The sequence below is a fragment of the Ruditapes philippinarum genome, unplaced genomic scaffold, assembly GCF_026571515.1.
Source record: "Ruditapes philippinarum isolate M1 unplaced genomic scaffold, ASM2657151v2 ctg2003_1_1_1_1, whole genome shotgun sequence".
Taxonomy (NCBI): domain Eukaryota; kingdom Metazoa; phylum Mollusca; class Bivalvia; order Venerida; family Veneridae; genus Ruditapes; species Ruditapes philippinarum.
Genome location: NW_026853395.1, coordinates 21,165 through 47,500, shown reverse-complemented (window position 1 = coordinate 47,500; position 26,336 = coordinate 21,165). Strand labels below are relative to the sequence as shown.

The following is a 26,336-nucleotide window of genomic DNA, read 5'->3' as shown; positions in this document are numbered from 1 at the left end:
TCAATCAAACCGAGGCTGCAACAATTCCAATTTTGCCGTGTTGGTCTTTCTTAAGGGATTCTGTTTTTTTCTCTATTTTAAGGGACTCCACTAAGGTTCGTGTTCTGTTCTATAAAGATGTTAATTAATACGCATGTATGGGCAGAGATTTGAACTAAAAAAAAACATTTTTGCGTGGGTAAGTAAAAGATCAAGAGATCAAATCGCAATTTTGTACATTTTAATTTCGGATACATTCAAAGACTTCATGTATATAAATTCATCCATTATACGGTATTAAGTAAATGAGTTGTTAAAAGTTTTAACTACAATATAAATAAAAATTGTTTTTCTTTTACAAAACAAACGTATAAAACCTTAACTTGAATAAAACCTTAACTTGTATCGCATGTTAAACATACGAGTATGTAAATTTACGTAACGAGGAAAAAAACAATAACTAAGAACTTTGTACATTGTATTGCTATTTGAACTTGTTAGGTTGCTTGAACTTATATTGATTTCCGAATGTAACTGTTTGACGGATTTCACTTTGTCTGGAACAGACTTTACACCAGCTTTAATTGTGTTTTATTTCAAATTATGATATAACAGTGCTCTTTCTGCTAATTACGTAAGGTCTATTTGGCGTTCTTCTAAGATAGCAACTATTTACGGATATAGGACAAAGCAGATAAATTCTCGTATATATAAGTAAGTTAGAGTAACAAACCCTAAAGAATGAACTTTTTAGAAAAAATCTTCACACCTTTTTCTGTAAAAATGCAGGGACATAGCTTTTTATTAAAATACAGGGGCATATCTTTCATTAATATACAGGGGCACAGCTTTCAGTTGAATACAGGGCCATAGATTTCATTAAAATGACTTTTTTCATAATTTCAGACCACATACGTAAACTGAATAAAGGGAACACAAAATAGTTAATAGAGTTCCATGAAATCTTGTTTTATGATCAAAGATAAAATGAAAAACAAAAATCAATAATTGAAAATGAGGTTTGTAAGACTTATCAAATGCATGAGTTAACTGCCTTTGTATAAACCTGTAGTAACAAAAAAAAAATCAAATTCAACTGTAGATAACTCGAAAACGCGGTATGTGACCCGAAATTATTTTTCTCCCAAAAATGTTTCTATTATCATACTTCAAATCATACGCATTTATTAAATAAATAAATAAATAAATAAATAAATAAATAAATAAATAAATAAATAAATAAATAAATAAATAAATAAATAAATAAATAAATAAATAAATAAATAAAAATAAATAAATAGAAATATTTTATTTTGTAGTTTTCGAATCCATCTGTATGTGACCCTAGCATGCGTTTGTAAAATATTTAAAACGGAGTGACCAAATGATTTGAAATTTTGCGCTAAAGTTATTGGTCTAGAACAACACCAAATCATAAAGCATACAACTGGAATATAGATAGATAGACAGTTTTATTTCAATCATATTAGGCTTAAAAGCCCACGATGACATGTTAACAGCATAATACTAGACAACGAACAGTGCATATACATATGAAATACATAACATAGCATGATGATAATATCGGAGAAGATCATAACGACAAACTCTTCAAGTATAAATACATTAATGTTGTGTTTAACTTACATATACATGTATATGTATAGTATCATTTTATATAAATGTAATCCAAAACATATCTATTTTGATGAATCTTTAAAGTTTTAAACCTATGTGAAATTATATACATTCATCAAATAATAGGTTATATACATACATGTACTGAATATATCCACGATTCTTGCCACACTCTAAGACAAGAAACATAGAATATAATTGATGCATATTTAATTCATTTGTAATGGTTATAACATAAATATATCGGCCTTACCGAAAAGAAACTGCAAAGACTGATAATATGTTATAAATTAACAATCATATTCAACATGACTTATTTTCATTTATATGTTCGTTTTACATATATACGTTTATTTAAGATGAGATATTTCAACAAAATGAGCACATCGCATCCAATGAAATAAATATGCATACTACACAATGTATTATTAACATTATTCATGTGTCATAGCTCTTTCGCCATAGAGACAAAAGAGAATTTATAAAGTATCAAAAGTAACCCTAGAATATATTCATCTTTTGAAAGCATATATATCACTTAAATTAATATAGTATGCACAGTTTATAGAAAAAAGACATTGTACTTAACAGTATACTTAGACGCTAAATTATATTAATGACTACATGAGATTGTTTCAACTAACGGTATTAACAAAAAATAATTATAACTTTAACAAATAATTAAATGATAGAATTTCTTAGTTTAAAAGCTTTTTCAACAAATATTCCTAGGTTTCTTATCACTTTTTTATTTTCTGAATTTAATAATTCTATAAATTTATACATATTTGGTCTGTTCCAAAACTTCTTGTGAATATAAGAGTTTCTTAATTCTGTATATAATGAGCATTCAATAACGAAATGGTATTCGTCTTCAAGAGTATTGCATAATGAACATTTTCTATCGTTTAAGGGTATTCTGGTTGGTTTAACCCACCTACCAGCTTCTACTTGTAGTCTATGAGAGGACACTCTCAGACGTGTTAATGACTGAACAAATTTATTTGCAGTAAAACAATCAAGATATGGTTGGTACCTAAAGAAAGAAATATTTCTATAAAACAAAGCTCTACTAGAATTTGATAATCTTGAGTTCCAGTTCTGAATAAATTGGTCATTTAATCTTTGTTTAACTAAGGACAAAAATATCTTATCATCACCTACACCTTGATATAACCATGCGTCAACAAAACCTAGTGAACATAACAAATCTTTTAACATGGAACACCAATTTCGCCTATTTTCATACTGTTCAAAATCATCTTTTAACAAAGAGTAAATAATGAAGACATACTTGTTTCTTCCTAAATGTAATATTTTTAACCAATATTTAATAATATTTAAAAAAATGCACAGTTTTAAAGGATACCCGACCTAATTCCCCATAAATAAAGTCATTTTGTGTAGTCTTTTTAACACCTAAAAGTTTTTTACAAAATTGTAAATGCACCCTTTCAATTGATAAATCATTGACAAAACCACACACTTCGCTGCAATAATTTAAAATCGGAGATACGAGTTTATCAAATAATTCTAATTTATGTTTTGGTTGTAAATAGGTAAATTTATTTAAATATTTATTCAGCTTAAATACTGCTTTTTGCGCTTGACCTGCTATAGTATTGTGGGCGGTACTTAATGAACCTCCACTTGTAAAAACAACACCTAAATAACAAAAATTGTTCACAATCTGAATAGACTGTTCATTGTATAAAAATTCTAAATTTCGTGGTAATGTTCCACCTTTCTTAAAATCATTATTTTTGTTTTAGAGACATTAACCTTCATTTTCCACAGCTCACAATAATTGTATAATAAAATCAATACTTTTTTGGAGTTCTTCAGGTGAATTTGCGAATATAACAATATCGTCTGCGTATAATAATAAAATATTTTAAACATGTTTACATCTAAGCCAGTCATATTACCATGTATAAAAACATCTTCAAGGTCATTTATGAACATAGAAAATAAGAAAGGAGATAGACATTCTCCTTGTCTTACTCCTAGTAAATATGAGTATTCCTCACTTAACATGTTACAATGCTTAACTCTTGATTTTACAGAATCATAATGGATTTTACTATATCAAAAATCTTTCCTCGTAAACCTAGTTGTATCAATTTGTACCCACAGATTATCTCTAACAATATAGTCAAATGCTTTACTAAAATCAACAAATAAAGTATAAAGTTGTTTTCCTTGATTTAAAAAGTGTGACAATAATCCATTTAATACATATATATTATCTACTGTACTCATCTTTGATCTAAACCCTGCTTGTGCTTCTATATAAACATTGTAATTTTCTGCCCAAAACTTTAATCTATTATTAATAATACGAGTGAAAAGTTTACCTAAACAGCTTAAAAGTGTAATACCACGATAATTCTCAACATTATTAATGCTCCCTTTTTTATGTAAAGGTATTACATAACCTTCTGACCACCTAACCGGAAAATAACGAATATCATATATTTTATTAAGTAACGAATGCATAACAGGTAATAAAATATCTTTACCTTGTACAAACAATTATTCAACAATAAATCAGGCCCGCTAGACCAATTATTCTTGAGCTCCTTTCAAGCTCAACTATTGACATTAGTAGTGATGTTGGTATTTAATTAATTAAACATTATTTTAAATTCATTATTTCATAGCGCTCTCCAAACTCTAAAATATCTTCGTCAGGTGAAAAAAATCTATCATCTGGACTATTTACGGCTTTAAAATATTGGGCAAATGTAGATAACGGTATATTAGAATGATTTACACCAGAAGCTTCTTTTAACATTTTCAATACAGACGTGCATTATTATATCTTACAGTTAACAGTTTATTTGTTTTTTCTTTATCAAAATTATATCTACATTTACGTAATACAGTTTTATACTCAGACCTGGCTTTTACCATGTTCACTCTATTAAAATCATTCTGGCAATCACGATATTTGTTTAAGCATTTATAAAATATTTGCTGCTTTTCAAAACACTCGCTATTAAACCATGGTTGATTTACATCATTTGTTACACACTTAGAGCCAGTGGCTGAAACCCTTTTGATAAATGGAGAAGCAATATTATTAAACATGTTTTCTAAATTTTGCAAACAATTATCAATGTCGCCCTTTGTAGAGCTTAATAATATATTATTTTCTAAATTATCAAGATCTCAATATTTTCATACTGTTGATAATAACTCAATATACTGATCTTTCAAATTTTCTTTCCATACATAGGTAAAAATCAACACTATCATAATTCTGATTTAAATCATTATAATCATATATATTGTCAACATAATCAGTAGATTTATTGAACACAAAAGAAACAGTTTATAAGACAGTGATCAGACACAATATTAGGACAATCAATATCAAATGTACCAATTTTCTCACATAAACTATTTTTACACAATAAATAGTCAACAACACTACACCCTCTATTATTCACAAATGTGTATTTACCAATATTATAATCTTCATCTTCATATATATCCCCAGTCTCATCATTTCAAAACACCTTGGTGGAATCTTTTTTAACAAACTTTTTTCCTAAAGTCAAACTTACTGTACAGAAGTTGAGATTATTCGTTAACATAAAAAGGTGTTGTGTAATAAGTAAATCTATTTACGATACCTCTAAAAAGTAGTGAAACTTTCTGTTTGTCGGCTTCCGTGAATTTTTCCATCAAGTGCAAGGAGTTTCTTTTTAAAATAACATTCAGAAAGTAGTTCTCGTGCAATATTATTTAACTCTTAATTTCACTGCTTGGTTGGATTTGTTCGAGAAGAGAGATTCGAGAAAAAAGATTCGTACAATTTCTCAAAATATTAAAACATAATATACCTAATATACTCCATTTCCTGCATAAAACACTGCTTATTTAAAAACGTTCAGAAAATTAACATATCAACTTGCTGTGCGCAAAAAATAGATACAAAAGAAGAGAAAATATTTCAAGTTGGTCTATTTGATTAATTTTCTTAAATCTATAAAATGACAATTTAGCGATTCTAACGATGTACATATAGTAATATAGCAAGATGTTACAAATTTTCACAAACAGCGTGTAAATATAGATAAAAAACAACAGCAAGCACAAAGACGCATGTTCGGTAATTAATGTGTGAACAAATGTATCGAAAGTTCGCGGAAAGGACTCCTTTCATTAAACGTCATTGAGGAGAAAGCAATTAACTTTAGATGACAAAACGCCAATTAAAGCGAAAATCATAAAAGTTATACGACGGCTGTTTGATATGCAATATAAGCTTGCGGCATATGGCGACTTACAGCTCTTTCAATATTGTAAATTCTTAGCAAACCATTTTATTACCGTCTACAAATATTAAACAGTATGTCGCTTTTATCATAAAGTCTACTATTGGATCACAGAGCAGGAAGCACTTTCGTTTGATATACATGTACTGAAAATGGACAAATATTCACTTCAAGTTAGTTAATTCTTTGGCTATAATTTCTTCCTCCGTTGTGTGGCATTTAAGATGAACTATACACAACTATGGTTAAAGAATCATCAAACAACATTTTATCATGGTCAATCTCAGCAGTGACTCCATTAACAAGACATCGGTTGTCAGAAAATTGGGCGAGTTCGCATGCCGACAGAACATAAAACTTGCAACTCTCTCAATGCACTGACATTTGTGGTCACTCTTAACCTGCTGAATTTCTGTAATGGATTTGTCCTGCTTATAGAATTTGGAACAATCCATTTGAATTTTAAGGGATGTCAGTTACAAAATACAAAAAATGAACTTATATTGATGTAGGCTGCACGGAAGTTCAGGCCGGCATGACTCTTTACTGGTGGTAAAGGTTTATGTCCTCTCGGTTCCAGGGGCCGTTTCATAAAGCTAAAACCATAGAAACATTTGTACAGTGACAGGTTGGTACATATATGTCGAATGAGCTTGTTTTCGGGGCGAAAAGACAAACGGTTGTCGTGTTTTCAAGTTTTCTTCTTTCATTTCGTTTTGTGGTGGTCGAAAATGCAGAAGGTCAGAAACAAAATCACCATTTTTCATGGTTAATTATAATGTTGATTTTTCCTTAGTTTTACTTTAGTGCAGTACAGAATCTTATGACTATCATGCTTCGCCAAGCGCGAAGAAAAGACACAAAAGTTTGTGGAGCGGTGAGCGGATGGTACACGACACCTATAGAATGTGTCATTTTTTCTCAATACGAGGGCTGTTCGAAAGATTTGTGGAATATTATCATGTTATTATAAAAGTATAAATAACTAACCAGTTTAAATACCTTGAGTATTAATGATATGTACACTATTAAGAACTTTGTGGCATATGCATGTTGTTTTCATGCTATGACCATTTGAAACTAAATTATTTTCTAAAGTAGGATTTTATTACAACATTCCACGAACTTACGGAACATCCCTGGTGAGATGACGTCTATTTGCGTGATGAAATTGGGGTTGGGGTAGGGGGTAGAGGGACAAATGACCAAATGTGCTGTTAAATCATTGCTTTGCGTACTTCGGCATCAATAATGTAAAAAAGTTCGTCACGGAGGAATTCGTTCTGTTTCCAAATATGAAATCGTGCAAACCTGTATGTTTAACTCTGTTTCTAACGCACGCATTCATAATTTATGTGTTACGTAGCAAATTGAGAACACTTTTAACGGTGTTATAAATATCTGACACAAATATAGTAATTCGATAGTCTTTTGATAGGTTGATATTCTGTTCCTGTAGGTAGGAGAACCCGTCCTTGGATGAATAGATTGTACATAGAAGTTTTAAGTCAAATTTAATTTGTACATAAATGCCTCCGGCTTAAAAAACGTATACAATGTAATATCATACGTTTAAGGTTGTGTCATAATATTATACATTTCATGTTTCATAATGGCATGCACCAAAAAGTGCAGCTGATCTTATTTTATCATCATCATCAGAACACTGCGTTAAATTTAAAAAATCTACGTATTCAAATCTGCTGTTGTACCAGTATAATAAATATTGTTGTCGTTCATGTCTATATTTGTAACATTTAAAAGAAACGTAAAAATAATCACCAAGACATCGTGTATCAAATATTGACAATAACGATCTGCTCTTGTGGAGCTTATCTAAGGGAAACAACTAATTGATCGTAAAAAGACAATCTTACCTGAGTTATTTCCCTTTAGTAAAATTCTATGCATATTTTACAGTTATCTAACTATTTATGAAGGGATTTTAGGCCGTTGTATAACATAAAGTTATACTGTATATAACACCGTTGAAAAATTATCCATTTTTTTATCAAACGTTTCTGAGTCTTCCCGTGAAAATACGATCAAAAGTTTTACTTAAATTCAACACATGTCCCCAAAATGAGCCCATTTTTAACTAATCAGATTCCAACGACTTTTTAATAAAACTTGAATGTTCAAATTTTGTCAGTGTCAAATGTCAACACTATTATAATACTATTAAGTGTTGTTACAACCTAAAAGGATCTTTAATCCTCGATATTAAATGTGGATGGAGTGTATATATCCACTGAAAAAAAAGTTACGCTGATGTAGCAGAAGAAATTTTTGATGAATGAAATAAAAAACTTTGGATTCTTTCATGTAAGGAAGCTATCCAGCTAGCTTACGGAACGTCGGTGGTTCTACTGATCAGGTACCCGTTCGTGCCTGAAATAATGCACGGAAGGGCACCTGAGGTCTTCCTGGAACGTCGCGATATGACATATACTGTGTCGATGTGACGTAAAAAAACAAACGAACAAACAAACATAATTAATGTGTTATATATAGCACTTTTAAAAGTTTTATAGACATCTGACACAAATATAGAGCAATCGCCGCTGATATTCTAGATAAGTTCGTGTACGTAGGAGGACCCGTGCTAGAATAATCTATTTAATACATTACTAGGCTGTATATACAAGTTGGAATGACAGAAGATCTGATATCCTAATATAATTAATAATAATGAAAGACTATGCGGTAATAATGCATATTATCTAAGAGAAACAACTTATTAATTCGTGAAAAATAATCTTACCTGAGTTATTTCCCTTCTGCAAATTTCAAAAGTTAGGTAGGGGTATAACATAAATTTTAAATTTCTAATCCCGTTGAAAAAATCATCCATTTTTTATGAAACATTTCGGAGTCTTCCTACGAAAACACGATCAAAAGTTTTACTTACATTCAACAAATTGTTACAAAATGTCCCCACTTTGATCAAAACTAAACGACTTATCAGGTTTCAACGACTTTTTAATAAAACTTTAATAATGAAATGTTGTACTGAAAAAAAATTATGTTACATTGGTGTGGCAGAAGAAACAACTTTATAGCATTTCTTCAAATATAAGTAGTACATTATTTTTCTTCAAATTTATTTAAATATACATGTTAGAACATTGTCTTAATCTGCTTAAATTGAAGTAAATAAGAAAATGTTATTACATTTGTATGCCAGATAATCACACAATTATCATCATGCTTACATTTGTAAGCGATTATGAAGTTATATCAGATTTACTATATTGTATGGTCATTATTCAATAAAGGTATATAAAATCAAGTGTATCGCATAATATGCAAATATTAATAAAAAATAAACGTAAAATTCAATTGGAACATTATTGTTATATTGATATAACAAGGGATAATTTATATAAAAAAGCATCAATAGGATATTAACAGATTATTAAATTGCTGAAATCTTCTTTCAGAAACCTGCTTGTGAAACTGTTACTTCTGGTTCAGCTGATGAGGGTCCTGTGACAACTCACGTTCCAGATGCTACATACGATATTGACCCAAGCATAACTGAAATCGTATCACTCTCAGAGAAAAATGTCTGTGTCCGACACACACAAACAAGTGTAACAGAAATGGTGAACAACACAACACAGACAGAGCCAGATTGTAGACAAGAATTATTTGAGATGTTATTAAAGAAAATTGAAGACTTGGAAAAGAAGATCGATATTGCTGGTATGGAACAACGCCTGAACGCTAGGATAGACTCACTGGAAGATAAACTCAATCCTAATGAACCAGTAAGTGATGTTTTTACATTCTGTGATGAAGCACCAGTCACACCTAGACGAAATACTCATGTATCAAGGCCTTCTACACCACTATCAACAAAAAGCAAATGCGAGATTACAGACATTGGATTTTGGAAGCTAACACCTGCTGAGGTAATAGGAAGAGATTCAGAAAGTGTAAAAGAGTGTGCCAGTAAAAGGTCTGTGCTATACAACCCAACGTTTGATGGAAGTTTAATTGAGAGTGTTAAATGTGAAAGCCTGAATCAAAGAACTTTATTTGCTAAAAATCTGATGCACTCTGCTCTTATGATTGATGAACTGTTTAATAAGAACATTAATGGGAAAGTGACCAATGATACAAATAAGGCAAAGATCAACCCAGCTAAAATTACCAAAATCAGAACTGAAGTCTTTAAGTACTTCCCATGCCTTGCATCTGAAGAAAAAAAGTGTTGGTCTGAATGTGTGAAAACAATGGACAAGGCAAACTTGTATTTTTTTCTGTAATTGATAAGAAATATGACATTTCTCAGATCAAAAGCTATGTGATGCTGTAGACATACTGTATGGCTCAGATGAAATGTAGATTAAGAAGTGATAAGTGTGGATAAATAGCCTGTGTGGCAAAATATTAAAACTGTTGACTTTTAACAAAGAATTTATAACTGTCAATTTCCATTTTTTGAGACAACAGTGACATGTTTTTGTTGTGTTTTTTTTTATATACACTGTAACATATGCAATTTGATTTATTTTAATTTTTGAATGAAATGCACAAATAAATTTTAGATGTTTTGTGTGTGTGTTTTTTTTATTATTTTTTTTTTTTGGTACTACTTGTAAATAAATTTATTACACCAACATCCAAGAATACCCAATAAATATTGCCTACTTATTATCTGCCTATGTTATTTACCCTGGGGGCTTTCTTATCAGTAGGATACTATAATCAAAGCACAGAAGGCGCTGAATTTGTTTGGGTCTCAGAATGTAAGAAAGGTGCAGGTTGTGAGATTATATGTTTAGTGCCACCAATGCTTTCCAGCGTTTTAATTGTAGTAAATTGGCTATAAGACTAATTGCAACACTGATATTCAATCCAATGTTTATTTGACTTTAACAATTTTAAAAAATGAGTTACCTTTACTGGGATTTGAACTCCAGACCTCTCGCTTCCTAAGCGAGCCCGAAAACCCTTCAGCCACGGTTAAATTTATATGTGAACGGCCTGAAGAAAACCATATTATTCTAAATTAGGGCCTGTAACGACTTTTAACTGTTGTTTAACACAGATGTAAATAATCCTGAAGCTTACTATAAGCATGTATATTTATAAAGAATCAAAGGGCTTCAAGTTCTTTGGTATTTTCTGATCTTTGCAATCTAAATCGTACTGTATATCTGTATGCATTTTCCTGTATAAGTTTATTTTTATGTATTATAATTCATTTTGTAAGGCACATACGGAATTCTGCATAACTAGAGTTGCATCAAAAAATCATTTATGTACTTTTTTTACGACAGCCACACTTTATCCTTGTAAATCATGGCTACTTCCTTAACAAAAACAATTAAAAAAAGAATTTAACAAAAAAAAAATTTCCTCGACTGGGATTCGAACTCGAGACCTCTCACTCACTAAGCGAGCGCGTTACCACTGTACCACGGAGAAGTTATACACAGAATGTCTGAATAATATCAAGTCATTCTAAATTTAGAACTTCCATTGCATTCAGGTTTGTAATCCCAGGTACGTTAATATACGTACCTGGTAATCCTTATTAATTTCGAGGTATTTTGTTCAGGGTAAACCTGTTGTTTAAAATTGAAGTAAATATTTTAGCGAAAATCCTCTCGCCCAAACAGTCCGACATGTAGAATCTATATATTCCACTACTCGGTTTGTGTAGTATTCGGTAATCTACATGGCTAAAAATAGTATTTTCATTGATAAAATCATATTCATCCGCGTAATTTGTGATTGTGCATTTATTGACAATTCTATAAGCCAACGCTATTGTTTAACTTTAAATGCGTTGTAATTTGTTGGATACTTGTAACATAATAAAATATTTCTTTCTTTTAAATCGCTAGTTTTAAGCTGTTTTGAGAACTACTTGTTGTTAGGTTTTGTCATAAACTTCTGTGTCAGAGATTGAATGTCCGCTTTGTATTTAGTTATTTTCGATCAGAAAATACCAGAAAACAATATTAGAAATCTTCGACCATTCGGGAATTACTTTGCTTGAAAATTGATGCGCCTGTCTTTGACCATCTTTACGCAGTGATCTCCCCTGAATTTTTCGGCTTTAGTGTACATACAAAAGGGAAGTAACCGCTTCAAAAAAGTGGACTACTTTCGGCGTTTGCAATTAAGAACATTAGACTCTGAAATTTCGCTACCATTATTTGTTTGGTCTGACGACCCAAACAAATAAAAACCACCAATACAAAGCATAACTTTTGACACTTTAATATTCTTTGTATGTATTTTCAAATACTTTTTAAATTAATTTTTATTATATACAGTATATATAATAAAAATAAATTAAAAAAATATTTATTTATGAAATATGATAAAAAAAAATATTTAATGATACAAAAAATTAATGGTCATTTATCTATGTCTAACATGTATATTGCATTTTGTTATTTACCCCGAGGCTCTCTTATCAGCAGGAGACCGGTATAATGAAAACAACCACTCTCATATAAATACCAACAATACACAGGGGGGAAACAAATCATGACATGACACTTTCCTCTTCTATAAAATATTCCCTTTAAACATTATATCATTAAGAATTAAGAAATCGTGAATAAAGTTTTTTTTTAAATTTATTTACTTATTTCATGTAAAATATAATTATTTATATTTATATCTTAAAAAAGTATGCAAAAACATTTCATTTATGAATACTACATTATCCCTGTATATTGATTGTTTTAGAATGTATTTATTCTCTTTCTTTCAATATTGAACATAAGAAATTGCAAAAAGTAAAGTAAATGAACAGAAGTGCATCCATTTTCTTTTACACAAGTTCAATAATTTCAATATCCACTTGCTTGTCCTTGTTGGCGAATAACTTCGGGTATCACTTTATACAGATGGTCGATATATTTGTTACATTTTTCAGAGTTTACTGTTTTCCAATACTCTAAGATGCCCTGTATAAGTTCCTGTTTGTTTTTTGTTTTTTTCGTCTTTCTAAGGTAGTGTTTCAATTCTGCCCATAGGTTTTCTATTGGATTCATATCAGGAGACTCTGGAGGTGTGACCCAATGATTGATGTTGTTGTCCTTCATAAACTGTTTGGTTGATAGGCTGACATGCTTTGGATCATTGTCCTGCATTAAACGAAACCCTTCTGGATAATGTTTCTCACCAAATGGAATCAAACGATCTTTCAATATTCCCTGATAATAGTCTGAATTCATGCGTCCACTAAACACGTGAATTTCAGTGGCCCCTCTACGTGAAATTCCAGCCCAGACATGAAGCCCAAAAGGATGTTTGGGTTTGCCAAGCAGTGGTTTCCTTTCACCAACCTTATACAGAGTTCTCCTGGTTGATGACTGTATTTTGATTGTTGATTCATCAGTAAAGACTACATCGTCAAAATTTTCGTTTGTTTTTATACAGTTCAGAGCATAATTAAATCTCTTAGGGATGTTAGCACCGCGAACAGTCTGACAATACTGAGTAGTTTTGCTTACCCATCCCATCATTTTTCTTGTTCGTCTTACAGTGCTAACACTTACTTTAATAGCGAAAACTGTTCTTAATTTATTGCACAGTTCAAAAGAGGTTAGTTCAGAATTTTCTTTCAAACACAGTTCAATATAATCAATGTGGTCATCATTCAACTTTTTTTGTTTCACCATTTTCTTTGGCTTACAGACAGATCCATATTTTTTGTAATAATTTACCCACATATTTACTGTTTTTCTGCTGACATTAACATTGTCCTCTCTATGAATAATTTTAACAATTTCAGTCTGATTGACACCCTTAGTATGTAACTTAATAATCCTCTCTTTCAGATATGGTGATAAACGTGTTATCTTTTTCATTCTCAGAATTAACCAAATTTAAGTTATGATTTATAAAATGCAAGTTATGTTTCCCAAAAAGAAGTAATGTTTTATATACTTATATGAAAATGACATCAATTTCTTTTGCCACTTGTCAATTAATATAATACCGCACATACTGTCTTAATTGCAGACGAATAGGTATTTTACCGCAAATTGCTAAAGAAATGTGCTAAACAGGTATATCACTGAAGAATGTAAAGAAAACTGGCTACTTTATATACAAAACACTTAATTCAGCTCACAATAAACAAGAATTAAGTTTAAATCATTTACGCAGCCAGTAAATAAAAAGGTGATATTGCAATTATTTAGAGAGCATATATAATATATTATCTTTAATATAAATCTTTTCTTGATTTGGTAAGAAACTTATTTAATTGGGCTTTAATTATCACATTGATTCTCACATTTTTACACTAGAAAAGTTATAAAATATTGAATAAATTGTAACGTATTGAACAAACTTTTAGCTTTAAAAACACTTAAACGCTTTAATTATACATTACAGGGAGAGAATATTTAAATTTAACAAAATTAATTCTATATATTTGCTTTTTAAAGGGTATTATTTATTTACTTTTAGTAAAATACAGGTTAATAAAAAATATGATAATTGCATTAAAAAAAATTAAGCTACAAAACAATGGCACCTAAAATGTTAAAACTGCTAATTTAAAAATTACTTATTTATATATTTATATTCATGAATATAAATATATATATCCCCAAAGTTTTTTTACAAAAGCTAAACAATAAATGACCCCTGTCACTAGTTATACATTTATCCAATAAACCATTAAAGTGTCACTCATTATAATGGCCTGTCTGGTCATATGGTCTAGTGCACTAGTAGTGCACAAGGGTGGGAAGTTTAGTGTGAACTCAACTGTAGAAGTATAAGAGCCTTAAGTAAATGCTAAGCATCAGACTCAAAAATTGACACAATTAAGAGTATAATACTATTAAGTGTTGTTACAACCTAAAAAGATCTTTAATCCTCGATATTAAATGTGGATGGAGTGTATCTAATTAGCTGCGCATAAATTCAGTCGAGACTAATAATAACATATATTTTTGATGAATGAAATCAAAAAATATTTCATATAAAACAAAAACAAAATGCACATTTGCGTTTGTTCGTTCTTTTTTCTTTGTTTTTTTTATTTTTTTTTTGTTTTTACTACCGCTTCTCCTTGTTTACAAATGTGCTTCTTTCTCGACGCTGTTTTAGTCACTTTTCTACATTGAACTTAAGATCAGTTATTGGAGAATTCAAGTAATCACTTGGGCACGAGGGTCCGAGCAAGCAATGACCCAATTCAATCGGGCACGAGCGCCCAAGCCAGCAACGACCCAAATCATTCGGGCACGAGCGCCCGAGTAAGCAACGACCCAAATCACTTGGGCATGGGCAAGCAACTTCCCAAATCACTCGGGCATGAGCAAGCAACGACCCAAATCACCCGGGCACGAAAGCCCGAGAAAGCAAACCAAGTGTCACTTTATTGTTTTTTGTTAAACCATTTTAAACGGAAGCCACGAGCAAGTATGTATTAAAAAAATATTTGCATACCTCTAATCTACTGTTAATATGGAGTTTATTGCGTCACATTGCAAATTAGAATATGCTTACATGTGCGACTATATATAGATGATATAGATTCCCAAACGCACCAGTGTGTCGATACGGATACTGCATATTTCCCTTATTTTATCCCGCTTGACTGTGGTTTTGAATAAAAACATGGTCGCCTACAGAAAAGAGGTGCTTTGACCCAAAATATCTTGTCACGTCTTTATACCTAAGGCCTTAAAGAGATACAATCTCACGACGTTAAGTCATTTATTTGCAATCAAATATTTGTACAGGATAATGAAATTTCAAGCAGCATTTGTCACACAGAAAAGCTTGGACTAATATCTTGATAATGTTACAATAGAAAGATTTAATATAAAAGATATTCTACAAAAGACTCCGCTATCTTTTTTATTTTAATCTACTAAGCCCGAATAATATTATTCAATACTGTGTTTATATGATACGTTAGATTTTAGATAATCATACAATGTGATTTTCAAACAATATTAATGCGAAACATAAAAATTTAAGAAAAAGGGCAACATTCGATAACCCTGTCTGGTACCGCGTGGTAATTAGCCCTTATCACGCTTAATTTCTTAAATGAACTTGCGCATCTTTCAATACGGACTAAACCATTCACCATTTTAAGGGCATTTTTCAAAATATGTTCTGACTTAATCTGTTAATAGCGAACAGTGCATGCCATGATTAAACGGCACGAATTTTTCAGTTGACCTTGGTCTGCCCATGTCGGATGAGTAAAATCTCTTGCTCCCAGCAGGCTAAGGGTCAACACTAGCAGATTATAAACCTAGAGGTCGTGAGCTCAAACCCTTGTTCGATAGTATTTCGTGTGAGACATTTAAAACTGTGGTCCGACGTACGTATGACAGTGTATCGGCCCTTTCAGTTCTTATCGTTTCACTTATTACATGCCCCACCTCTCCTTTCACCGCCCTTGTGTCCTCGTCCGTTTTGGTGGTGCCTTGCTGATGTGGCAATGTTGTGTCGGTGGCTGCGTACTGTGAATGTTGCCTGCATGCATGCCTTGTTGATCTTGTTCTCATTTTTTATTGTATCTTACTCTTATACAATGCGGAATTGTGTACACTTCTCTCTCAAGTGATCCACTTAAGATATAGGTAAAATATCTACAAAAACAAAAACAACAAAAAACAAAAAACAAAAAACAAAAACAAAAAAACAACAACATGTGCTTCATTTTCTTAAATGGCGGGAGAAAGACATTGCAAATGTGGTTATTTTATTTGTGAATCGATTGGTTCATTCGATCGTTCGCACACTTGCTTATCTACGTATTCCATTGCATTGCTCACTTTTTTATTTTATTTATATATTTATTTTTCGCTCTTTATAATTGTTTCATTCCTTAATATTTATTTATTCTGTTTAACTTAGTATAGATAAGAGAGTCCACATTAAGTTTCAAATCAATTGAATCTATTTTATAGGTTAAAGTATAACTTGATAAAATATTATTGAAAAGATAACGTTTGTTTTAACACAAACGTATAAAATCGGTTAATGCTTTTATGTCGAAGTTTTTAAAGGGGTTTATCTTAAAGCATGATTAGAATTTGAATGAATCGAAAGAATAAACGGAATGTTGTAGCCCTAGATTTATAATATCTATGTTAAGAACGAGTATGGACTTTTATAGTTTATTTGTCTTCACCCAAACAAAACTTAGAACAGTAGATTTAGCCTACTTGTTGTTTTGTAAAATAAGTAGAAGTAATTCATCATAAAAATAATTATACTTAAAGAAATTCAAACATCCCCAATATACGTTCTATTGTCAGTAATAAAAAAAAACATTCAACATTTGTTTGTTATAGTTTTGAAAAGTAATACATCTATAATAACTAATTTATTCAGAAATTTCAAGGCTCGCTTCACCACTGCATTTTCAATTAATATTTAAAAATTAAATTTATGCCGCGTGCTTTGCTTAAAGACTTGTAAACATTAACTTACTTAATTTGTGTAACGGACATCTTTGAATTTGAAACAGTTCATTTAACATTTCAGGGATTTCAATATCAAAATACAAAAATTAAGTTCCATTGAATAACAGTACAGCGTCAAGTTAAACTCACGGGGACGAACTGAACGGGGTAGGACCTTAATTGCATGCGTATATCGCTTGGTGCTTTAAGCGAGTAAACGTGGTGGTTATGGTGTAACAGTAAAACTGTTGTTGATGGTAGTTTTTACTCCGGGTGACGGAAGTAAACCACATTGAATTTACCACATCAAAGTTCAGCCACCACATCGTTCCTTGGGCAGACTGTCAAGCTTTACCCGTACTGCAGTTGATTTCACTTTTGCAGGGAACTGATTACTTCTGTACATGCCACAGTACGGGTGCTGTGCGAATGACCATGGAAAGGATTTCGTGATCAATCACAACAAAAGTGACCTGCACCGTCTGGGAATCGAATCCAACGCTCTGATACCTATGCATTGGTGGCAAAGCGTAGCAGTAGGCCAGAACTTACAAGTGCATGCGTTTTTTTTTCTTTGTTTTGTTTTCTCAATAAAACAAAAAGTCATGACAAAAACTGAAACGATACAGTTCGAATTCATCATAATTATAATATTATCTACTTTTTATAAATGTGTGTACATATAGATCTACACGTAAATATATCTGATTATGCACGTGAAATAGCTCAGAATACATCATGTATATATACATACATGTGCCTATATCTTCATCATATGTGAACTATCTTTAATTGAAGAATATCATATAAGTTTTTATAGGAATGTAGAGCCGAAATATATTATATAGATCTATTATTTCATATGGGTAAACATAATGCTGTAAACATTTTTGTAAAACATCGTCAACATTTGTAGCGATAATGTTATAAATAGAACTACGGACTATTTTGCAGATTAGATAATTTATATGACACCGTTAAAAAAGCGCGCAATGGTAGAAAAATGTAAATATAAGTTATACACTGACCAATGAAATAACACGATACAGACCAATAACGTTAATGCGGTTTATCCGTTGCTATCTGTGGAATTGTGTATTGGCATAAAATACTTGGTTTGACCAATTTCAGGCGTTCTCATCTTAAGAGTCTAGGTAGAAACACATTAAAAGGTAAGTTTATATTTATTCATCGTTTTATTTATCTTTTATATTTAGCTATTTTGTCTTAAATCATAAGTGAAAGATCCGGATACCATGTATCCGACAAACAGTAAACTAGAAGCGCTCGTCACGAGCCGTGACATAAACATCCGAAGTTCTTTGATTTTTCTTTAAAAAAAATTATCTAGATCTATCTAATTTTTTTACATTACGTAGTTAGTTAATATTGGATCGCACAGTTATTTCTAGCATGGAATGCTGTTTATGGACACCTTCGCATTGCGGAGGCGAAATATTGAATCGAGCCACCCTAATTGTAATAATTTATGAGAGTTTTTCTTAAGTTAATTTAAACTAAAAGGTTGCTTCTCACTTGATTCACGTTTGCAATGTTTTATATAATTATTTCACATGCGATTTAACTATAATTATAAATAATAAGGCGTAAATTTTTTATCAAGTAGACAAGTTACTAAATTATTCTTTCTCTGGCTTGGTAATCTATTTGTCTGTAACTGACTTACTGTTGCTATGGTAACTGCCTGATCACTGTGGTAAAATACATTATGAGATAAGGAAAATGTCAGTTATTCCATGGAGCTAAATATAGCTAAGCCTATCTGTAGTTATTCGGTGTCTTGAAGTTAAAATCAATATTGTGAAAAGAGCTCGGAAAATTTAATTTGAAGCTGATCACATGTGAAAAGTTCAGCATGAAACTGTCTCTCAATTTACTGTTGTATATTTATTTTAATTCAGAAATAAAATCTTGTTCAACTTGGAGCTCAGCTGTTATAAGTTCATTCTTTTATGATGTATTTTATCTATATTTTTCAGCCAAAATGACCGACAGGAAGGCCGTTATCAAGAATGCTGATATGTCCGAGGAGATGCAGCAGGATGCTGTGGACTGTGCTACCCAGGCTCTCGAAAAATACAACATTGAAAAGGACATTGCTGCCTACATCAAGAAGGAATTCGACAAAAAGTACAACCCAACCTGGCATTGCATCGTTGGCCGAAACTTCGGTAGCTACGTCACCCACGAGACGAAGCATTTTATTTACTTCTACCTTGGACAGGTTGCCATTCTTCTCTTCAAATCTGGTTGAAGTGGTTGGAAGACAAGAACTTTTGTTATAGTTACAGCATTATTTTCATTCCAGCAGCATTTATTATTGTGACAATCTAAGTCTTTTGAGAACTGTTTAATTATTATGAACTAGGACCAAAGATGAAACTGATAGTAGCTGCAGCATTGTTTTATTACTTTGCATTATTTTTTTTAATTGTGACGATCTAAGTCTTGTGAGAAACATGAATAACTGTGAACTTAAATCAAACATGAAACAGACTAGTTAAAACTAATAAACTCTCTGGAATTTGCTGATCTTGCCAAAATGGAACAAAGTAATAACACTTGGTCTAAAAAAATTTTACACAACTAACTACAAAGCAAATGACACTGCCTCATTTTGTGTGATTATTATTTATTTATTGAAATATTTTTGTTAAGAAATAAAAAGAAAGACGTGGAATTACTAGTCATTTTCCAGTGTACACTGCAGTCTCACTCCATTATGGAGCATGCAGATGTTTGGGCTAGCCAAGTTGTTATGCATGGCTGAGCTCTGTTAAGTTGTTATTATCATGTTAAAAACTGAACATGCATTTCTTGTCTGTTCTGTTACTACAGATAAAATAAGTTAAAATGTTCATGAAATTCTGTTGTACTTTACACCAACATATTAATATTTGATTTCACTTGCACGGCCAAGATTACCATTATTTTATAAAAGGTTTTAGCGATTACAAAGGGCCTATTAAGCTCTGCATAACTCCGTATTCAATGAAAGAGCTTATAGTGTCTACCTTCTGGGCTATATATTGATCTCGGCTAAATTGTGGCTCTACCTAGATGTCCCTGTGTTTGCCTGTAATAACTTAAGTGTATAGCAGAACAAGACAACAATTTCATGCATATCAGACAGGATTATCTACCGTTTACACCATGTAAGACAAGTCGCGTGCTTTAAATGACGTCATTGACGCGCGCCTTTTATGAATGAATCGCGTCCTTATGATGACGTCATTTTTCCGTTATGAATGAAGTTGTATGTTCATACGCTACTGTAAGAAAAAAGAGCGTAATGAGAATATCAGTTTTCATAATTTCTGTTCCGAAAATAATTGACATGTAATATGCAAGAAAAAGAATCAAACACCGGCTGTTGGTACAGACGGGAATATCTAGCTCTCGGGGTAACTGTTAAGCGGAAACTCGGCAGAGCCTTGTAGGAGCACATTTGTCTTACGTAAGACCGATGCGGTCGCATTTGTCCCACATGAGACAAATCGGGCCTCAAATGTCTTCCCAAAAAAACTCATTTGTGTGACAAATGTGCTCCGATCAAGTTTTTCAAGGGACAAGAAAGCACATTTGTCTCATGTGTTTTTAAGGGACAAGAAAGCACATTTGTCTCATGTCATTTTTATGAATTATTTTTCACACATTTCCCCACGTCAGAAATTTTTTTTTAGAATCGAGGTTCGCCGTTTTACCTCATGTCAAGTGTAATCATCAAAAGGTTTGCTTATGCTTTCCTTATGAAAACTAAAGTGAACTATTAATTATAATACCTCTAATTCAAGAAATTGATTGGCTTAACCTGAAAGCGTAGACTGAAACATACTAAATACCGTTCACGATGGTACAATGGTGACAAACACGTTGGTGAAAACGCGATGGTGCGATGGTGAAAACACAATGGTACGAACGTAAACGACGATTGTTCGATGGTGAAACAACGAAGGCTCGATGATGAAAACGTGTTGGTACTATGGTGAAAGACGATGTTACGATGGAACGATATGATGAAACTGCGATGGCATGATGATGAAAACGCGATATTATTTTCTCTACCGTGTCATCGCATCATCGTGATTTCACCATCGTGCCATCGTGTTTTAATCATCGTACCATCTCATTTTCACCATTGTGCACAGCTGTTCAGGGAGACAAAATGTTACTTATGTCCAAACGGAACACCGTAATCGGTTGATACTGAATGATGCAATATCGTGACTCGTTTCGCATCTCGCCGAATTCTCGCGTCTCGCTTCGCATCTCGTTCGTCGGCGCGAGACAAGATATTGGTTCCGCTATGTAGTATTCCTTTTATAGTCTACATAAAATCACTTAAAGGCTTATTATGCCCGAAAAAATAAAAAAATATTCATTTCTAAAATCTCGTGGTACGGGATACTTCGACATTGCGAGATCTCGTATTACAATATCGTGCCCTCGCTTCGTGTCTCATCCGAATGTCTCGTCTCGCCCGATTCTGAGTGGCCCGATATTCCATAGTTATGGCATTACCCTGATTGTTTTTAGGAACTCATGCTTGTTGTAAGTGCTTTTTTCAATGGTGGATCTGAAAGCCGCAATTCTTGGAAAATGACGATTTTTTTATACAAATATTTCTGATGAAAACAAAACGTGTGTAATGGTTTTCTTATTTTTTTCCATAGATCATTTACGGGCCTCCGTGGCCGAGTGATTTTAAAAAACCACTTGCCCCTAACCGCTGTAGGTTCGACACATACACGGGGCGTCGAACTATACATGCGAGGATCCCGGTCAGAGTCCAAATGAGGAAAACATATCCGCGTGGGCACGTAATAGTTTCGCGTGGCCACGTAAGAAAAAGCTATCGTGTGCGCACGTAATAAATAAGACAATTTTATGTCTCCTTTATGCCACCGTAGATACTTACGTGTTTTTGTTAAGAATATTTGTTCCTAGTGCCTTAACTCATATATTAAACTTTAAGCATTGAAAATAAACGTACAATAAGAATACACTTGCTGCATTTGTGTTAAGGTTCTGGATGCTGCACTTGTAGAAATTTTCATTGTGACATGCAGAACAAGGATATTATTTAATTTAATATATGACTCCTATGAATAGGCAGAAAGTTTTTGACTGACCGGAAGTGACCTAAAAACGGTATAATAAATACAGAAAACACAGAACAATAGCTGGTAGCCGGCATACAGATGGATATAATTATTACCTTTTAAGAATTTTATGGAAAAATGTGAGACAAATGTGCTTCGAGTGTCCTTTCTATTGTGTGTCGAACACATCTGTCTCATTTCCAATTTGTCGCAAATATGAATGTTTACGAACAAATCGGTCACACTTCGTGAGACAAATGTGCTTCGAGACAAATGTGCTCCTACAGAGCCTCGTTACCGCTGTAAACAGTTACCCTCGAGCTAGATATTCCGGTCTGTACCGGCAGCCGGTGTAGATTCTTATAATCTATTTCGTCTTTGCCCTAACTATAACAATAAAAATGTCACATACGGTGTCCATATGATTCATTACAACAGAGATACTCTGGAATTGGCAAATATGGGGATTTCCAATCTAATCCAAGGGTACAAACGAACAGTTGTACAGTTACAACTTGGTGATAAGCTCAACATGTTGTGAACTGCAGTGCACAAAGATGCTGGTCTAATGGTAAGTTTGTTCGTACCCCGAGATAAGAATGGAAAAAACTCGCATGAACTGTTCCGGAATATCATCTTTTTAATGCGTCAATGGTTAAGATGGTCATAACATAGTCATGATATAAAGTTATAAAGCAATATTATTTAATCTGAAACAATTGCAGGGTTATGCGTTGGTGACAAAATGTCACGGCAACATTAATTATTTGATATTGTAAACATAAAAATAAATGCACGTAAACAGTTATCTAAGACTTGCTTGCTGCTCGGGTTTTAACCTCTATGACAAGCCTTTCATTCTTCGAGCAAGAAACTTTACTCTGGTAACTGACCCGAGTATGTCCAAAAGTTTGTCCCTAAAACAAATTAAGAAAAAGTCTGTTATAACTTGAAATTAAGCTGAATTTGAAAATGTTTTAAGACTTACTATCAAATTCTGCCATAACTGACGTTGGTACAGCGGTGTGATGTTTTTACCCACGACTTTGCAACCAGTGTTGATTTAGTTTCATCTTTTGCTTCTTTCAGCAATTTATTACTGGTACACTTAACAGCAATTTTGTATACTATTTTGTTTACATTTTGATACATACGACATATAATTTCAGAAACAGCTCTACTTTCTTTAGGTAAAAAGCATCTAGCATGCTCTTAAACTATTATTTTACCTTATTCAAAATACGTATTTTTATTCCTTAATTTTATATCCAAACTCATGTTTGAACCATTTCGTACGGATGAAAAAAAAATGTTCGTTTCTGAGGCATATATAGTGTTCTTATAATAGGGGAGGCAGGTGAGGGATTTGCACATCTTTTTAAAAACATTACTAAATATACATTATATAGTGGAAATGTGATCCAATTGTGTGACATGAGGCTGTAAGAAGAAGTTACTTTCATTGTATCATCCATTTTTCAATGAGATTTGTCGGTAAAATAAAAAAAACATATCAACAGAAGATGCTTTTAGCAATAGTTTAAAACCTTCATATGGGCCACATGTTTTATCAGTTAAACAATTGTATGATCATATCAGTTTAATATGTGTCTAATTGAGGATTTTAGATATGTGAGTAATGTCTTTAATTTTGTACAAATTTTTTATCACGGAATATTTAATGTATTAGATAATAGAGATCTATAGTATACGTATGTCATAACATATTAAGAGTGCATGCATGAAATGTTTAAAGGTTAAACAAATACAGATTTTAACATAAATGTCTGATTAAGTTATAAACTGGTTTTATATCGGATCCTTACATAGATTTATACACTCGCTGTTCTATATCCAACCACAGGCACTCGGGTGTGAATCACCAAACGCCTTAAAATGCAAATAAAATGTATATTTGTCAATCCCAGCACATATACTTATGTCATATATATCAATAAAACTTAAAATACGCTGTTTCACGCATCAGTTCAGAAGGATTGGTTTGCATTTTCAACACGGAAATCCAACTTTCGTCCTTGACCTTAATCATATGATATTCAGTATAATAACATTTATGTTAAAATGTTTAGGCAACATTCAAATTTGGGACATAAATGAGCCGTGTCACGACAAAACCAACATAATGGGTTTGCGACCAGCATGGATCCAGACCAGCCTGCGCATTTGCACAGTCTGATCAGGATCCACGCTGTTCGCTATCAGTTTCTCTACTTGCTATAGGGTTTGTTTGTTTCATTTTACGCCTTTTCCCAACAGTATTTCAGTCATATAGGAACCATCGTTCCTGTAGAGTTACACCAGTACTAGACTACCTTCTACTTATAGGGTTTATAAGTGAACAGCATGGATCCTGATCAAACTGCGCGGATGCGCAGGCTGGTCTGGATCCATGCTGGTTCCAATCCCATTATGTTGGTTTTGTCATGACGCGGCTCAAATAGTGAAATCTACGGAAGCCAATGTGCCAACTTCGCAAAATCTTAAGTGTTATTACGGTATGGCGATTGAAAGCATATCTAATTAGTTATACGGATTTAAATGGAATCGCACTTTTAACAGGCCGCATTATGTCTCAAACAGTTGTCAGTTACGTAAGATAAAAACTGAACAAAATGAAACCTTCAATCTTCGTTAAATTGACGTTTCCTATACAGTGTCATTTTTTTTTACAAAGACATAAACAATCAAACAGTTAAAAAACCGAACAACAACAACAAAACAACCTTTACATTATGAAAGAAAATAAATCATAATTCGAACAAAATTTGGGATAAGGGTCCTACTTATTGAAATAATTGCCACTGATAGTAAAATCTTTAATTATTTTACTTTTTTTTTCAAAAGCAGAAATCAACCATATACTGACATTATCAATGAAGTAATCAGAGAATAAAGTAATAAACACGAATTTGAAATCAAACCACGTTGCTTGCGACTGTTTTGAGTTATCTGCTTTTGAAAATGATATTGAAAAAGATTGCAAAAAAGATTGCAAAATAAATTAATAAATAAAATAAAAATAAATCATTTCAAAAATTGTGTCAAATATGATTCTCTTTAGTAACACAAAGTTTAAGAATATTCTGTTTTCCCTCTTTGCCTATGTCAAAATGTGCAGTAGATTCTTGGCCTAGCACACATGTATTAAAATTTTCTAAATTTACAATTCTTTTATATAAATAACGCGCCTTTTAACTAATCAAGCCGCAATTTTGATTTGAAAGTAAAAAAAAAGAATATCAATGAAATCTGATGAATTGTAAACTCTACACATGGATAGTATACGTAACTGTTGACTACGTAATATACGAATTGCTGGCCGCGTGGGTTCAACCCCGTGAGCGACAAGCGTTGATTCCTTTAAAACGAAAACACGCTCAATGTGTTTGATTCCAAAAACGAATTTGAGAGTGTTTCAATCAGCTTTTAACTTCCAAAACAATCAAACTAAAATAAATTCTGTATTTAAACTATAATTTAAATTCGTCCAAGTCACATTGAACACTTTGATTTTAACAATTTTTTTAAAAAAGTTACAAGGACTGTTCTGTCTCCAAATGTTTTTTTTAGGTTTTTAAGCAAGGAAATATTAAAATCCATATATCTTTAATGATATTGAGTTGTTCTCCCGACACCACGTTTAGTAGTTTTTAAATTTTCAAAACCCGACAACAAATAAAAAAGTTATGCAATACTAAATCTTTACATGTTTTTTTTTTTTCAAAAACAACAAAATGGCACATAGAACAAAACGTTTTTCAAGCATCGTAATGTATTTTTATTTGTGACATCCAATAATTGAATACTTCACGACCGATTAGATATGAAGGCGAATTAAGTCTATCTAAAGTCCTGTTTACATTCCATCC

The 26,336-nt window shown here is 32.2% G+C and overlaps 2 protein-coding genes across 2 annotated transcripts in view; both read left to right on the top strand.

Moving 5' to 3' along the window:
• The window catches only part of LOC132736747 (uncharacterized), a 49,338-nt gene extending 38,951 nt beyond the window's left edge, over positions 1–10,387 (top strand). Inside the window, exon 2 of the mRNA XM_060723953.1 lies at positions 9,347–10,387. Coding sequence (XP_060579936.1) covers positions 9,347–10,177 — 831 coding nt within the window. The 3' untranslated portion in view covers positions 10,178–10,387. The remainder of the gene's footprint in view (positions 1–9,346) is intronic.
• Positions 10,388–18,354: 7,967 nt separating this feature from the next.
• LOC132736749 (dynein light chain 1, cytoplasmic) lies at positions 18,355–20,202 on the top strand. Its single transcript, XM_060723955.1, has 2 exons — positions 18,355–18,495; positions 19,324–20,202. Exon 2 carries the CDS (start codon positions 19,329–19,331, stop codon positions 19,596–19,598), a length of 270 nt encoding a protein of 89 aa, XP_060579938.1. The 5' UTR covers positions 18,355–18,495; positions 19,324–19,328; the 3' UTR covers positions 19,599–20,202.
• Positions 20,203–26,336: the final 6,134 nt, after the last annotated feature.

Excerpts from the sequence above, each read along its gene's own strand:
- LOC132736749 (XM_060723955.1), top strand. The coding sequence starts at position 19,329 with ATGACCGACAGGAAGGCCGTTATCAAGAATGCTGATATGTCCGAGGAG.